The sequence below is a fragment of the Artemia sp. Qi Xiang Cuo genome, chromosome 7 (assembly GCF_049724085.1).
Source record: "Artemia sp. Qi Xiang Cuo chromosome 7, ASM4972408v1, whole genome shotgun sequence".
In the NCBI taxonomy this organism is placed as follows: Eukaryota; Metazoa; Arthropoda; class Branchiopoda; order Anostraca; family Artemiidae; genus Artemia; species Artemia sp. Qi Xiang Cuo.
The window spans coordinates 30,545,134-30,562,318 of record NC_142800.1 but is presented as its reverse complement, the minus strand read 5'-3'; the positions used below and the strand labels follow the sequence as shown (position 1 = coordinate 30,562,318).

At 36.3% G+C, this 17,185-nt stretch overlaps 1 protein-coding gene across 4 annotated transcripts in view; it reads left to right on the top strand.

Annotated features, from left to right (window-relative positions):
- Positions 1-17,185, top strand: part of LOC148950156 (nidogen-like) — a 364,016-nt gene that overhangs the window by 145,866 nt on the left and 200,965 nt on the right. For all 4 annotated transcript variants that reach the window (XM_089092178.1, XM_089092180.1, XM_089092177.1 and 1 more), the window contains one exon: positions 2,670-2,903. In XM_089092178.1, coding sequence (XP_088948304.1) covers positions 2,670-2,903 — 234 coding nt within the window. The remainder of the gene's footprint in view (positions 1-2,669; positions 2,904-17,185) is intronic.

Below are 17,185 nucleotides of genomic sequence, written 5' to 3'. Positions count from 1 at the left end.
CATAGATTATAAGCAAGCGTTCGATTCTGTTGATAGAAGAGCTTTAGCAAAGGTCTTATCCCTGTACTGTATACCAGACAAATACATTAAAGTGATTAGTGCTATGTACGAAAATAACACTGCTGCGGTTAAGGTAGGAAATGAGGTTAGCAGCTGGTTTTGTATTAAATCAAGAGCTAAGCAGGGTTGTTTTTTATCCCCCGTTATATGGATTATTTTGATTGACTTTGTCTTAAGGAGCACAGGAAAGGTAATGGGAGACCACGGAATTTAATGTGGAGGAAAAAGTCTAATGGACTTAGATTATGCTGATAGTGACCAATATGGGCCCAGGATTGCACAAAGCCTCCATTTACTCTTGAGAAGATATGTGATCCCCGTTCTGCACTGGTATCAGGGGTCATTGTTTTTCCTGAGGCCTAAATATCCTGAAACTTTTCAGGAACTGTTCCTGAAACTTTTCATGAACAGTTGAATACTAAACTTAAGAGTTTAAATTTTACAATGTGGAAGATGGTTGGAATAATTTTAGAAAAATAATTGTGAAAATGCTGAAGGTGTCTTAGGGAAGAAAGGTAGAATTGCAGCTAAGAATATTAGTGAAAAGGCTTTATGTTTAATAAAGAGGAGAAGGGGCTTGTACATGAATTATTTGAGCGACAGATCATACGAAAACAAAAGGAATATAAATAAAAGTGGAGAAAGCATTAAAATATGAACTAAGGAGGTGTGAAGTGGAGGCCATGGATAAAATTTCTGAGGATCTGGAAGATGCAGCTAGACGGCATAATAGTAAAATTTTGTACTGGTATGTTCATAAATTGAGAGGAATTAGTCGATCTGGACTTGTCCCAGTTAAAGATAGGAACGGGGTCACAATTAGTGATAAGGAAAGAGTTAAAGAGAGATGGGCGGAACATTTTGAGAATTTTCTAAACCAAGATAGAGCTGCAAGAAAAGATATAGAGGAATATGAAAAAGTTTTTGATACCTTGGATGTTAAGGAAGGCTCCTCTCTATTAACCATAAAGCCTTTTCACTAATATTCTTAGCTGCAATTCTAGCTTTCTTCCCTAAGACACCTTCAGAAACTTCAAAAATTATTTTTCTAAAATTATTCCAACCATCTTCCACATTGTCAAATTTAAACTCTTAAGTTTAGTATTCAACTATTCCTGAAAAGTTTCAGGAACAGTTCCTGAAAAGTTTCAGGTTATTTTGGCCTCAGGAAAAACAATGATCCCGGATACCTGTGCAGAACGGGGATCACATATCTTCTCAAGTCTACCCCAAAGCACTTAAGGGACAGTAAGAAGTCCCTGGGACCTCCAGTGTAAATGGAGGCTTTTTGCAATCCTGGGTCCATATTGGTCACAACATGGTTTTCAGCACTTGGCGATACTCTTCTATCAACAAGAGTCAAAATCCTGCACAGACAGTCTCAAGCCTATTAACTCCGACTCAGTATATAATCATGCCTACAAATATTATGCTACTACGGGGAGGTAGCCCATAGTAGACAAACTAGCTAGGCAGAGATTTTTCAGCCCGAAAACCACCGTCAAAACATACCAAGCCCAGAATAATTATCCATTAATCAGAATCCCGTGTGAATGCTGTGTCGTTTACTAGGCAATAATTTCTTCAAGGGACGCCACTCCTCAAGTGGGAATAGAGTGGACCACAAGGTCCCCAGTCTTGCAGGTACCCCGAAAGAGTCAAGGCAGCCCCTTGCAGAGGCTAATATCAACAATGTTCTTAAAGCATTTATACACTGGCTTAACAGCTTCATAGTGAGCACAACACCTTGTTTCTGCAAGTCTTTTGACTGTAACTTCAACATTTTCCAAGAGGACAATCCATCTCTGTATTGAGCATGAGAAAAAAAAAACATACAACATTTCCAATGTTCCAAAAATTGGAAGGAACTGTGGCAAAAGAGTGCACTCCGCAAAGATTTAGTGAATTGTTGGCACAAGGTACAAACAATGCTTTAGGATTAAGCTCACGAATCCTAGCTTGTACTCTTGAATGTACTCCGGGCATTGTTGGAGCGTTATCGTAGCTCTGCCCTCGCCACATTGCTATATCCAGACCGTCTTCTTCAATTGCATTTAAAATATCCAGTGTAATGTTCACGGCTCTTTTTCTTGTAACCTGATAATAGCCTAAAAGTGACCCCTTTACTTCAACTTTCTTGTTCTCAATGTGCACATAACGAATTAACTTCACTCATTTGATCAAAGTGTGGGGCATCGGGTGTGCTGTCAAACATTATACTAAAATACTTATATATATATATATATGCATTTTCAGACAAAATCTGCCAACAAATTTGAAAACTGCTAAGTAACATTGTTATTTTGCTTCCCCACTTTTTGCACGGTGGGCTCTAATTAATAATTAGTCCTTTTATACCAATTTTTGTCACCTCTCCAGGGCTGTCATCCGGGGTGGTCCACCGGCCCCCCCCCCCTTCCTTACCCCTTCCTACGCTACTGACCAGCTAAAATGTTCAATTTTATAAATGGTATTTAAGAAGGTTGTTCCCTTATCTTTTTGACTTACATTAAAGTTCCTAGTTTTTATTTTTTTTAACTACCCAATGATTGAGCTTCTTGAAAATGTAAAAAAAAAAAATGATTCAGATAAGTCGTAAATAATTTCAGGTGTGGCACAGCGCATAAATGGACGTATAGAAGGTAAAATTAACAACCAACAGATTGATGGATTTGACATTCATTCGTATGTTGTTGTTTCTGATGGACGTGTTTACACAGCTGTCTCCAAAGTGCCTGATTTGCTTGGTGTTGACCTCCAGCCTCTTGTGTCGTTAGCTCTGCCTGTTTCCTGGGCCTTTTCAAAGCAAAAAGGTCTTGCCAAAAATGGATTCCAGCTTACCGGTAAATCTAAAGTTTTTTGTTCTATAGATGAGAAAAACCATATACGAACTAACCAACTTTTATCGCCAATTAATTAAAAAAACTTTTTCCACAAAATAAGTTTTTCAAAGAAAAATAAAGAAATCCGCTAAACAAAAAACGAGCAAAAATTAAACCAAATAATCTACCAAGCGTGAAACCACCACAAATCAGCATCGATAAATAACAAACAGAACCCAAAACGAACAGAAATAACAATAAATAACCGAGTCAAACTCAAAACGAGCAGAAACTAGCATAAGTTGGGCTCAAAACCCCTATGCCTTCCAAAGGTCAGAACATGATTTGCACTTTACTGAAAAATTATAAATGTTTTTACTTTTATAACTTTAATAAATCAAATAATATTCACATTTTGATTACTAGATATCAGTATATGTATATTAAACTGACAATGCACATTCATTTGTATTTTTTTCAGTAAAGTGCAAATTATAATCTGACCTTGACACTAATAGTAGTGTTTCATTTAGTTTCATACCTCCTCTAGTTGACCTGAAATCGAAAACTTGATACCATTCGCAAAAAACTCTATTACTTTCTATGCTTTCTTTGATAGCTTTGATAGACTCACTCTTTTTTGGTTCTATTGAATTTTAAGTTCAGACTTAGCCCGAAAGTGTTAACAAAATACCCTCAGCCGTCCTAAGGATACTGCTGAGATACCTTATTGGGAGTTAGGATTAACACATTGTATTTTGATTTAATTTTCTGGTAACATTTAGTTTTTAAACATTAAGGCAGATGGGAGGGAGGGCGTGGGAGAGGATTAGTTTTCCTCCAATCACTTTCGACTTTTAAAAAGGGCATCAGCCCTTTCTATTTTTAATCGAATGAACCCTTTTCAAAGTTCCTACAACAACTCCTTCGATACAAAGTGCCCGGGTGTAAACAACAACAACAACAACAAAATAATACATTAACCACATCGATCTTTACTATAAAATGTCAAGCCTTCCAATCACTTTCGACTATTAAAAAAGGCACTACACCTTTCTATTTCTAATCGAATGAGCCATTTTTGAGTTTCTACGACAACACTTTCTATAAACGCCTTATATGTCCCCATGGCATAAATTACAAACCTTACCCTAAGGCCTGTGAGGGTGGTTGTCATCCTCTAAGACCTAATTTTCCGAACTTTCAACTACGTTAAACAAAATGGCTATCTCAAAATTTTGATTGGACGTGTCTGGGAAAATGGTGGGCGGGAGAGGGGCGTTAGACGCTCTCCAATCACTTTCAACTATTAAAAAAGGCACTTTCAATTTCCAATAAAATGAGCGCTTTTGAAGTTTCTACGACAACGCTTTCAAAAATAACCTGATATGCCCCCAGGGCATAACTTACAACCCTTGTCCTGAGGGCTGGGGGGGGGGGGGTGCCATTCTCAAAGACCTTATTTCCAGAACTTTCGCAACGTTGAACAAAATGGCTATCTGAATCTTTTGATCGGATTTGTTTGGGGGAATGGTGGGCGTAAGAGGGGGGTTATATACCCTCCAGTCACTTTCACCTATTAAAAAGGGCACTAGCCCTCTCAATTTCCAATTGAATGAGCCTCTTTTGAAGTTTTTACGACGACTCTATCTATAAAAACCTCCCCCAGGGCATAACTTACAACCTTTGCCCTGTGGGCTCCGGGGGTTTGTCATCCTTAAATACATAATCTCCAGAACTTTCAACTACGTTGAACAAAATTTCTATCTCTAAACTTTAATTGAATGTGTTTAGAAAAATGGTGGGAGTGAGAGGGGGGTTAATAACCCTCTCAATCACTTTTGACTATTAAAAAGGGCAATTTCAATTTTTAAACAAATGAGCCCTTTTTGAAATTTCTACAGCAACTTTCTATATAAACCTTATATGCCCCCAGGGCAAACTTACAACCCTTGCACTGAGGGTTCTGATGGGAATATCATCCTAAAAGACCTAATTTCAGGAACTTTCGACTACGTTGAACAAAATGGATGTCTCAAAATTTTGATTGGATATGTTTGGGGAAATGGTGGGCGTGAGAGGGGGTTTGTTTCCCTTCAATCACTTTTGACTATTAAAAAGGCACTACCCCTTTCAGTTTCCAATTGAATGAGCCCTTTTTGAAGTTTCTGCAACATCGCTTTCTATATAAACCTTATATGCCCCCAGGGTAAAACTTACGACCCTTGCCCTAAAGGCTGTGTATTCATCCTTAAAGACCTAATTTCCAAAACTTTCAACTATGTTGAATAAAATGGCTATCCAAAAATTTTGATTGGATGTGTTTGGGGAAAAGATGGGCGTGAGAGGGGGGTTAGTTACCCTGAAATCGCTTTCAAGACTATTAGAAAAGGCACTAGCCCTTTGAATTTCCAATCGAATGAGCTCTTTTTCAAGTTTCTACGACAAAGATTTCAATAAAAACTTATATGCCCCAAGGGAATAACTTACAGCCCTTGCCCTGAAGACTGTGGGGGGAGTGTTCAAATCAAAGGTATAATTTCCTGAACTTTAAACTGTGTGGAACAAAATGGCTATCTCAAAACTTTGATTGGATGCTTTTGGAAACATTTTGGGCGTGGAAGGGGTGTTAGTTGCCAGTAGTAAGTATATATGGAATTTGCGTAGGTTATGTTCCTTCCGGTGTATTTCCATCACTTTACATTCCATGGCACCTTTCCATGGCAGATTATCAGACTAGTTATTTGGCAGTGCATATTGTGGTCAAGCATGTTTTGCGAGTTTGGTCGTAATAATAAAATGTCCTCAAACCGGTTTTTTTCTGTTTTTGTTGTCAATTGCACAATGAATGTACGTCATCAGATCACGTGTACATTCTTAACAAAAAAACTGATATGATATAAAGTAGTCAAACATGTTTTGGGGGCATGCACGAAATTATTTAACTCAACCGAACTGGTTTTTCAAGGTAACATCCGTTTTTTATGAGCCAATCAGAGAGCGGAGGTTACTCCATATACGATAACTTGATTGGTGGTTGGGATTTGAATAAAAAAAACGGTTTTCACTAAAATTCCTATTAGTAAGAGACTCGATTTTAAAGCGAATAGTTTATATGAGAGTATAAAAGTAGATAGAAAAATGACTGGTGCATTTACACTATTGGAGATAAGTGAGGGAGTCAACAATACCGGTAGTGATATACGAATACCCGATGTGGCTGTAGAAATAACAAATAGTTGTAGACAATTCCTTGACTGGGACACTATGTATGCTAAAAACATGATATCCTTAAGCAAATTTAAGCAGGAGGAGCAGCTATGTTTTGCTGGAAAAGTGAATATTCTCCATATAAATAAACTTCAGTTAGCATTAGATGTCCTATCGAAATATATTGATGAGAACAAAATGCATCAGTGAATATTATTATTGTAATTATGTTCAATAAAATTGTTTCTAAATCAATGGTATTTTTTTTTCTTTCTATAGTAGACTAGCGTATATTTTTTAGAATAAAAAAAATTCTGGTTAGTCTGAAGTTGGTTGTGAGCGAGTTAGGACTCTAAAAAATGGATAGATTCGAGAAAGAGCGAATCATGGGGAATCTAGTTCTTATGGAAAAACATTTGATTCTAGATGACGATTTTCTAGAGCTGTCTATTCAAAGGAAGATGTTTTCTCGGGGAATACTTGTCGATATAATGAAAACTGATTCTCCATCATTAGACTATTGTATGAAGCTTCTACACCATGGTACAAATGCATTTACAAAATTTATTGATATATTAATCGCAACACAACCAAATGATCTCGTAGATATGCTTATAAACACTAGTTTAGAAATTTAGGACTTTTTTTTCATGAGAAAGCAAGAGAAAGATGGTGCTCGAGGATGATTTGCTCCTCTCTCTCTCTATCCCAGACAATTTTTTTGTTGTTGTTGCTAGCTCAGTTTCATTGTGACAGTGAGAGTGTCAACACATGACAAAATGTTCCATACATGTCCGTTATGTATGTACACACTGGTCAGCTGGTCATCATGTGAGAATTGCACAATGATTGATGAGTATGATGAAAAGTGTAGATTATGCAACCTGTGTAAATTGCATAGAGGATATGCTGTACAAATTAAAGGCTGTAATTCCTGTCTTGAAGAGGTGTGTGACTCTCATCCTAGAGGTCACCTATTCTCCAATTGTCATTATGATAAATGTAATACGTGGGAGAATACATATCCCGGTATGATTGGAAAGAATCCTAACCGTGATTTTAGTTTATTGCTACGAGATTGGTATCGTCGTGGTTTTAGATTGTTCTGGGAGGAGGAGTTGGGTCAACGATTCAACTGTTGGAACAACAAAAAAATATGGTTTATACATCATTGCTGTGAAGACAATGGGTGTTATGATTATAAGCCCACTGATTTTTATTTAGCTGTGACGGAATTTGATTCAACACTTGAGGACACTGTTTATGAAATTGCTTCAAATAAGCAAATTGAAACATGTGAATTCTATAGAATGAATGAGAATAGTATCATTGACTATACAAAGAGATATGTCAAGAGTGAAATCACGCTCTACTGTAGAAAATGTAAACCTGACTTTGCAGTACATCAGGATCAGTACACTGTGAATTCAGATAATCTACCTGCACTAGTTGTTGTTGACAAATATCTAGTAGTGGATGAAATCTAAAGAGTAGAAAAGTCATTTTATCATGTATATAATTTTTTTTTTATTAATAAATAATTTCACATACATTTTTAGAACATGTTATTCTTAGGGCACTAAAATCAATATTAAATACACTTGTAAGTATATTCTACACTAGAAAGTCGTTCAATCGAGGTAAGTCAACTTATATGTCGAGAAACTGCTTGTAGGTATAGCCACGACATCTGAACATGAAAAAGAGTAGTGCATGAAAGTCACATGTCTTAGTAGTTAAATTCTGTACTCTTCGTTGATTTTGAATAATAGTTTTCCCACTGCTTTCAACAAAGTTGCTGATGTATGGAGCGTAGAATTTATACGATAGGCCAAGAGGATCAAAAAATTCAATATTCTTCGCTGTTTAAAAGATGCATAGCCAATGGCCGGTCTTTAAACTCGATGGACTGCTATTAACAATGATAAGGGTATTGTTAACACTTGGAATCCCGAAGGTATGCAATAGGACTTGTACTGGGACATTTATGGATCCATACTAAATACATTGATTATTTGGTTTGTGTTCATGGTGCTAGGTCTAGTAGAACACTGCCGTCGGGTGTGATTTCCCAATAGGTTTCAAATTGACTCAGTGATATTAGCATGATACTCTCCGTCAGAGCATCGGCAAATGTACACTCTAATCGAAAATTCCCTGTTCGTACTGTACTCATATCTTGTGTGCCTGACAAGTCCAAAACAATAACCCCATGATTTTTTGAAAACATTGAATTGGTTATTCCATTTTCAAATAGTTGAGAGTCATGATCTAGGGACTGCATTGTCAACTCGTACAGAGTTCTATAAGATTTTTTGTCAAATGATAGAGTGTACAGTGGAATACCATTCACTTTGCACACAAGGCTAGATAGACCGAAAAAATTAAAATCATGGGGGGATTCAGTCCAGGATCCAACGGCACTACCACTCTTCACATAGGCCAAAGCCAATTTTGATGGGATTTCTCCGTTGATAAATGATGAATCGCTATAGCTAATAGAGCCGTTGGCACTGTGACATTGATTGGTGATCGTATGGGGAACAAGAAGTTTAATGTTGTTACCATTGGTTCTTAGCTTTTCCACTGCCAACGCAACAGAGCTCATAACCTGTTGTTTTCGGACGTGCAGAATTGCCGATGTGATAATGACATTTGCATCGGGTTCTGCAGGAAGTGTTTTTTTCAAAATGAAATTCGATGGTGCCATCTGTAACTTTATGTCAATCTTGACATTGGGGGTAACCATTGGGATATATTGAATATCTCATGGTTTAATTTTCCAACTAGATGATACTCTTGAGTCACTGCAATAGTCAACTCACCGTCAGTATCAATACCTGATCGATATTCATAGCCTAATGACTCTCCTCTCGGCTCCTTGTATGCCTTTGGTGTCATCATCATAAATTGAAAGTAGCTTGCATAGTTTGATAGATTATTGGTAGTGCTCACCAATGCTCCATTAATAAATACTTTAATTTATTTGAATAGGTTGCGTAGAATACAGTTTCATAGGAGAGACCATCGCCGGCATTTGGAGTTGTATTATCTGACTTTTTCTTCACCACAACATTTAAATCAATAAATGTTGATGACAAATCAATGAAATAGTCTTTATTGGAAAATATTTGAAAGTGTATATTTTCCGAGAGGGGCTGTTGGGGGTGAAATTGTTCATAATACCCATACTGGATAGTGATGTAAACATTTTCAGCATTGAACAGATTCAATGAGGAAATGATTGATGGATATCCTTCCTGTTGGGGGAGTTAAGTCCTCTTAAGAGAAGAAATCCTTCGATGATCTAACAATCTTTTTCTTCTTCTCCTTATTGATCTTCATTGTTTTATTCCTGAAATTCCTTGTTGAGGTCCTTTGCTTCCTGCCTGGGTGGAGACTGATGAGTGAATGACGCGAACGCATCCTTTTCAATCCGTCTCCATTTTGTCGAGATTTTAATTGCTCACCAACGGCTCTTATTGAAGATCGAATATTTTCCTTAACACTCTCCTTGAAATTCTTGCCCGACCCCCAGTCCTGTAGTGTGGAGGCAGCAAAAGTTGATGCAGCAGGTACAAGATATTTCCTGGCAAGGGGTAGTGCAGAACGAAATAGCCTAGCAAACCAGCTACCAAGACCATAGCCCGACATTGTAGTACGCCCCTTGTAATAGTCCAATCCATTGCTTATTTGACGTGGACTCAAAGCACCAACATAACAATCAATATCGGGGCATACAAATGAAATTCTTCTATTGTTCATTTTAGGTGATTGTGCTGTCGTTGACAGTGGGTTGAAAATGACATGTAATCACTGCTAAGCCTTCTGTTATTGCTAGAGGATCACCCAATTCACTTAGAGTTCCAAATACGAAGTGTTTACAGGAACATACTGGCGATGGTTTATATTATAGTGATGAACAAGTTCATGAGTTGTTTTTCGTTCACGAACACGTGGGAGGGGGACATTCGAATTACTGACTCTAGACGTTTCCACAAAGGATGCATAGAGAAATATGCAAGAGTCCGAGGCAAAACCAGGTGGATAATCAGCAAAAATAAGTTGATCCATCCCGTAAACGGTGCCAGCATTTTTCCCATTGATCATATTCTGTTTAAAGCCAAGAACATCTCTTAGATTATCATTGAGAATAATTATTTCAGTGTCAACAGGTGATCTAATGTAAATCCTATCATGTTCCAATGAATAATTAAAATACATTCTTTGACCACACTGGCTATACATGACAAACGAAACTCAGAGAAGAGAGAAAGTAACAAAATTAAAAATAAAATCAAAAAGGGTGAAAAAACGATGATTTTGTCAGCCAGCTAACCATTAAGAATACAAAATATAAGCAAATATTTCGACAAGGACCTCCGCCAAGTCGTCCTCATTGATAAACAAAAACAAAAAAGATAAGAAAAAAAAACGAGAATCTAAACTTTCGAAGTTTCCTGTACAAATACAGACTAAACACTGAATAAAAAACCAGGCAGGAATCAATGAAAATGAAATTTACCAAGATGATTGTGTAAGGATCTTTCGTCTTGCATTAATTTTGGCTGGTCTACAATTTCGGTTTTCATTAGATATGCAAATAGGTTCTTTTAAGTTTTTTCGGGTGAAAATATTGATTGAGTCCTTCAAGATTAAACTGTCGTAAATTGGGCTTAATGAAATATCTCCAGTATCTCTATTTATTGCTAAATTTTGGTTCATATATTTTTTATCTCAATTACCTCCTTAAAAGTTTGTGGTACGCCATTAACAGTTGATATTAAAGTTGCCTCGTCAAACAGAACTAGATGGGTCGGGTTTACGAAAATATGCGAAGCCAGTGCCGAATCAAAGTTGTCATTGTTATTTTTTAATCTCAGGGACTTGTCTATTGAAATTTTGTGCTCATGCAAACGTTCACCTAGTTGTTGATGGGTTTTACCAATGTAAAATTTTCCACAAGAACACGGGATTCTGTAGACACCACTACCCAGTACAGGGTCTGTTTTATCCTTTCCTGAGTTAAAAAAATGTTCAACCTTTTGTTCGGTTCTGAAAGAAACAGAGAGATTATGTTTATTTAAAATTTTTCTAATTTTATCGCCAAGTTTCGGGATGTATGGTAAAACGATGAAAGTTTTTTTCTCAATTGCCGGTGTAACTGAATCAAGGGGGACAAGCTCCCTATTTTGTTCTTTTATCTTTTTTAATCGTCTATCTATAAACTTAGAAAAATTTTAAATAAACATAATCTCTCTGTTTCTTTCAGAACCGAACAAAAGGTTGAACATTTTTTTAACTCAGGAAAGGATAAAACAGACCCTGTACTGGGTAGTGGTGTCTACAGAATCCCGTGTTCTTGTGGAAAATTTTACATTAGTAGAACCCATCAACAACTAGGTGAACGTTTGCATGAGCACAAAATTTCAATAGACAAGTCCCTGAGATTAAAAAATAACAATGACAACTTTGATTCGGCACTGGCTTCGCATATTTTCGTAAACCCGACCCATCTAGTTCTGTTTGACGAGGCAACCTTAATATCAACTGTTAATGGCGTACCACAAACTTTTAAGGAGGTAATTGAGATAAAAAATATATGAACCAAAATTTAGCAATAAATAGAGATACTGGAGATATTTCATTAAGCCCAATTTACGACAGTTTAATCTTGAAGGACTCAATCAATATTTTCACCCGAAAAAACTTAAAAGAACCTATTTGCATATCTAATGAAAACCGAAATTGTAGACCAGCCAAAATTAATGCAAGACGAAAGATCCTTACACAATCATCTTGGTAAATTTCATTTTCATTGATTCCTGCCTGGTTTTTTATTCAGTGTCTATTCTGTCTTTGTACAGGAAACTTCGAAAGGTTAGATTCTCGTTTTTTTGTTTTGTCTTTTTTTTTTTTTTTTATCAATGAGGAAGAATTGGCGGAGGTCCTTTTCGAAATATTTGCTTATATTTTGTCTTCTTCATGGTTCGCTGGCTGACAAAATCCTCGTTTTTTCACCCTTTTTGATTTTATTTTTCATTTTGTTACTTTCTCTCTTCTCTGAGTTTCGTTTGTCAATAATTAAAATGGAATGTACCATTCCTACGATAAGAGATTTTTCTATTGATTGTACGACACAAATCTCCCATATTATCATATTCAATATATTTCAATTTGGCATGTGGATAGTCACTAGATTTAAGTGCTTCAGCTCATTCATAGTTGACATACCTCAACCAATTCCTATTTCACTCGACATATAAGGCCTGTGGGTCATGCACTCGACTTTGTCACATAATGTCGTTGGCATTTTTGAGCCTGCAGTTAGAAAAAGATATGTCCGATGCGATATAAGATTTAATGGCGGGGGAGTGATCCTTCCAAGCACTACTTTCTGTTTACATATCATTATACAAAAAATCGGACACGTTGGACATGAATGTTACACAGAAATCATTGGGCATTGTCAATATCTTCAACACAGATCCAAGAATCAAAATCAGAGTTGTATCCTAGCCACCGAACAAGTAACTGTTCCTTATCCCTGTGAGTACGTGTCTTTAATATTTTTTCAATTTGATAGATTTCACTAGCATTTTTAACTTTTTGCAATTCATAGTCATAAGAACCAGCGAGAATCTTTTCAGCTTTAATATAACGCATGTGATAAGTTGTGGGCTTAGTATCTAGGATGTTTGCCACTTTAAAAGTGCGATGGACCACAAGTAATTTCTCTTTTTCAAAAGCATTAGTTGTTCTATTAATTCGGACAGTATCACCAACATTAAATTTATTTTTCTTCTTGACAATCGTTTCATTGGAATACTGTTTAAGAAAGGTGTCAATTGTATCATGATCAGAATGATGAACTTCCGTTGGCGTAGAGTTGGACAATGATCGATGAGGTCGTTCATTATAAATCAACATGATTTTATCTAGATCATGAATAAAAGCCGATGTATTTTTTAATGTACAATATCTTGAAATTAAAAGTCGTATAGTTCTTATCAATCGTTCGGCCAATGCAGCTTTTATAGGACTGTGACTATGATAGAGCAGTGTACTATATTTATCTAGTACTTTTGCAACATGGGGATTAACAAATTCACTACAGCGATCCGTTTGAATTTTTTTATATGAATACTGTTCGAGAATACTTTCAATGGCCCGAGCAACTTCAACACCTCTCTTTGATCGCAATGGAATTGCATATGCATAGCGACTATAAACACTGATTGCAAGTAGAATGTACTTGTACGGTGTATTGTGACGTCTTTGAAGCTCATCTAGAGTCATGAGATCTGCTTGCATTATATGCAATGGGTAAAAGGCTTTAGTTTTTCGATATTGATTGGCACGAAGTCTATGATTTCTATGCAGAGTGTAACTTGATTCATTTTGTAGATAGTCTTGTACACTTTTAGTGTGAAAACCAGTGACTTTGGAAAAAGTGGTGGGGGAAATTAAACTCCCCGCCTCACCAATATTTTTACAAACACCTTTCAGAACTTCAACCATTTTGAACGTAAACACGTTGTGTAACGTCCGCCACCCTTTTGTATACTGGCTGTTGGTGGTGGTGGTGGAAAAGGTGACGTTGACTTCATACGTCTTCGATTTTGTCTAGCTATCAGTGGTGTGCTAGTATTTTCCAAAATTGATTTAAAATCTTCTTCTTCTTCAAGTTCATATTTTAATGGTGTCAATGTTGTTGATGATGATGATGCATGTTCATTTAATTTTTTTTAGAATTTGTGTATCGCTGTTAAGACTTTCGGGGAAGTTTAATGTATTTAAAAAATTGTATAGATGAGTGTCAAATGATAATAGGCCTTTATTATTTGTAACCCAGTCATAGACTACATCAAGTAGATTAAAGTTCTTGCGCTAAATTATAATCACTTTACCTTTGCTATCAACTTGAATAAGTTATTGACGACTTTTCAAGAGATAGGATAGGAGTCGTGTACATTGTTCACGATATTAGTGGGGCATTAGATTTCCAAATTTCAATAAAAATGAATACAAATACAACATATTTAAATTTTTTACAGCAGCAGCAGCAGCAGCAGACTCTTGATAAGATGATTATTTTTTTAGATCAATAACAACAGCAGTTGGTTTCGATCGACAGGACTTGTGTTTGTCCCCTCGGCGAAGTGCATCTTGAAGTAAAACCAGTTTTTATCATCCTCAATATTTTCATTGTCAAGGAATTTACTCAGGTTGTTCTCAAAGTGTTACACGGGTGAGAGAGCGAGTTCTATTGGAGTCAATTTATTGGGTTTAGCCATTCTCTAGAAAAAACTGTTTACAAGTCCTGCAATTATTGGCAGTAAAAGTTTGAAAAAACTACCGTCCGCCTGAAGAACTCTTTTCTTTTTAAAATTTTTTCCTTTGTCTTTATAGACCAATGTACGTAAAAGAGAACGATGATGTTCTGCCTGTTGCTTAGCTAATTATGGCACTAGAATATTGTCCTTAATCAAATTTAAAACAAGTACAGGAAGTACATTTCTACAGTAAATGTCATCATCATGTTCGAGTATTGCTTTCCTATGCAGAAGTTATTAACTGCTTAGTACTAAAAAAAGATGTAATACTTTATGAATTGCGGTCAGTGTCATGAGAGAAACTACTATGTCTTTTTAGTGTTCACAGGGAGATTTACTGTAATTTCATTGTCGAAAATTTCTGTGACTACACGAAGATCCTCGGGTGTATTTTGTATTAAGATCCAATAGGATATAACTGTTGGGTTTATTAGTTGCCTGATTGTATGCCGAGAGCAGAAATTTAGGGGCACCTGGATAGATTTGTTTTTTGAGGGTTATTAGCGAGCTAGAATCACGAACAACTCTGTAGATGATATAGTAGGTGCAGTTCAAAGCAAGTGTTCGCATACATTTGCTCTGATGAAAGAGATTGTGTAGAACCAGAGTAACGGAAATTTGTTCATGATGAGAGCGAACAGTGAACAAATGCAGCATTTCCTGGGACCATTGTTCAATAGATTCAGCCAGATTGTCAATGATCAGCCAAGAGTTTGGTTCAATAATGTTGAAAACATCAGGTCCCTGTATGAATTGTATCTGCACCAATCCCATGATGGTGGCAGCAATTGCTTTTATTTTATCGTATGACTCCTGCCAAATACTATAGCAATAGTAGATTTTTTTCGGCTTTTCCACAAAGATTTTATTGCAATTTTTAATTATTTTAGTTAAGAGTGTTGTTTTGAACGACATTGACGGTCCACACAGAAACGATCTGAATGGTGTTTTAAATTGATACATGTTCCCCTCAACAGTTCACCTGGACAACTAACTGTAGACCATGATTGTCTAATGACTAAATAATTTCCCTACTACTAATCTGTTCAAGAATAAGAAGACGAATAAGGAATCATATTTTCTTTTATTATATGCATAAAAAAAAGTAACAATACAATGAAAAAAGCACATTAAACCTGAAAAAATACACTTCTTTTTAAATTTATTTATAATAAAAAATACAACATTTACATAGGCACACAGAGAGAAAAAATACAACATTAGATTAAAGCACTTGAAAAAAAATATCACTTTTTTTTTTAATGAAACATTTACAAAAAAAAGATATGCTCTAACTAAAAAAAATATAACTTTGATAGTGGCGGTGCGCCCCCCGCTGGTGGCTGGCCCCAAAATACACTTCTTTTTAAATTTATTTATAATAAAAAATACAACATTTACATATGCACACTGAGAAAAAATACTTAAATAAATTCACTTTTTTTTTTTATTTATATATAAAAAATAAAACATTATATTAAATCACTTGAAAAAAAATATCACTTTTTTTTTTAATGAAACATTTACAAAAAAAAATCTGCTCTAAGTAAAAAAAAAAAGATAACTTTGATAGTGGAATTGTATTTTAAACAATACAATTCCTATAAATGTCCATGTCGAAATTCTTATCCACATAGCGCGTGGGTACTCCTTTGCGACGTTTTTTGATTTCCTCGTCGTGTGTCTGTATAAGGTACACTTTCGGACTTACAAACAAACCACTGGAAATTATGTCGGTTCCTGTTTCTGATTTAAAAAAAAAAGCTGATTTGGTGGCCGACCTTTCACTAACTCTGGGTAAAGACTACTCCAATTTATGAAGTCCACCCGTGAGCTGATAATTTCACCGTGCGCCAAATCATCAATTAGATTTGGAGTTTTTACTTTTAACAGTAGAGAATCCGTGTCCCCGTAGCAGACCTCTACTTGCCCCTTTTCAGGCCGCTGTATCCTAGCCACATTGTAGTAGAATTCCAACATGAGCTTTTTTGAGATCTCCAAGATGGCACTGCCTGCAGCAATATTTTTATTCAAGACAATACGTCTTTTTTTACTATTCAATAGTACCATATCCGGGCCAATGATTGTGAAGGAAGTGTAATTTGGATCGGCAATAATTCGAGCACATTGTTCGGGATCGGTCACGACGTCACAACGACTCTTATTGCGAAGACTCTCACACAATTTGCCAAAAGCCGAATTCAAAATGAGTTTATAAATTTCTTTTGCGGCTTTCGTCTGCGCTGCAGAACGTTTGTTGACAAAACTGTCAACAAATGTTTTTAGATAGGGTTTTTGAATAATATAGAGTGTCCTGTTAGCATTTGAAGCGTTGAAGGCGTTGTTTCACATCCATTTTAAATCTACATTATGTACAACTCTGTTTTTTTTGGGTAGAAGGTCAGCAATAAGTTTTGTTTTGAAGGTGACCAACGCAATCCGTCCATCTAGACTAAATGCCTGTTGCGAGGGCTCAAAGAGTCCTTAGTCACAGGTCTATTGATGCACGGGAAAACAAAATCCTTTACTGAATCGTGAAGCTCGACTGGTATCTCTCCATCGATTTCAAAAAACCATCCAACCGATCCATTCTCCTCAACACTGTCAATGTTGGGGAAATGGGGAGCTTGAGGGTCATTGAGCCATTTATAGTCGCCGCAAGGTAGTGCATAATGGGACATGGCCGAAGGGTAGAGAATTCATATCAAGGAAAACTGCATCCGATTTTGTCCCCATCTTCTCTCCTGTTGGATCAGT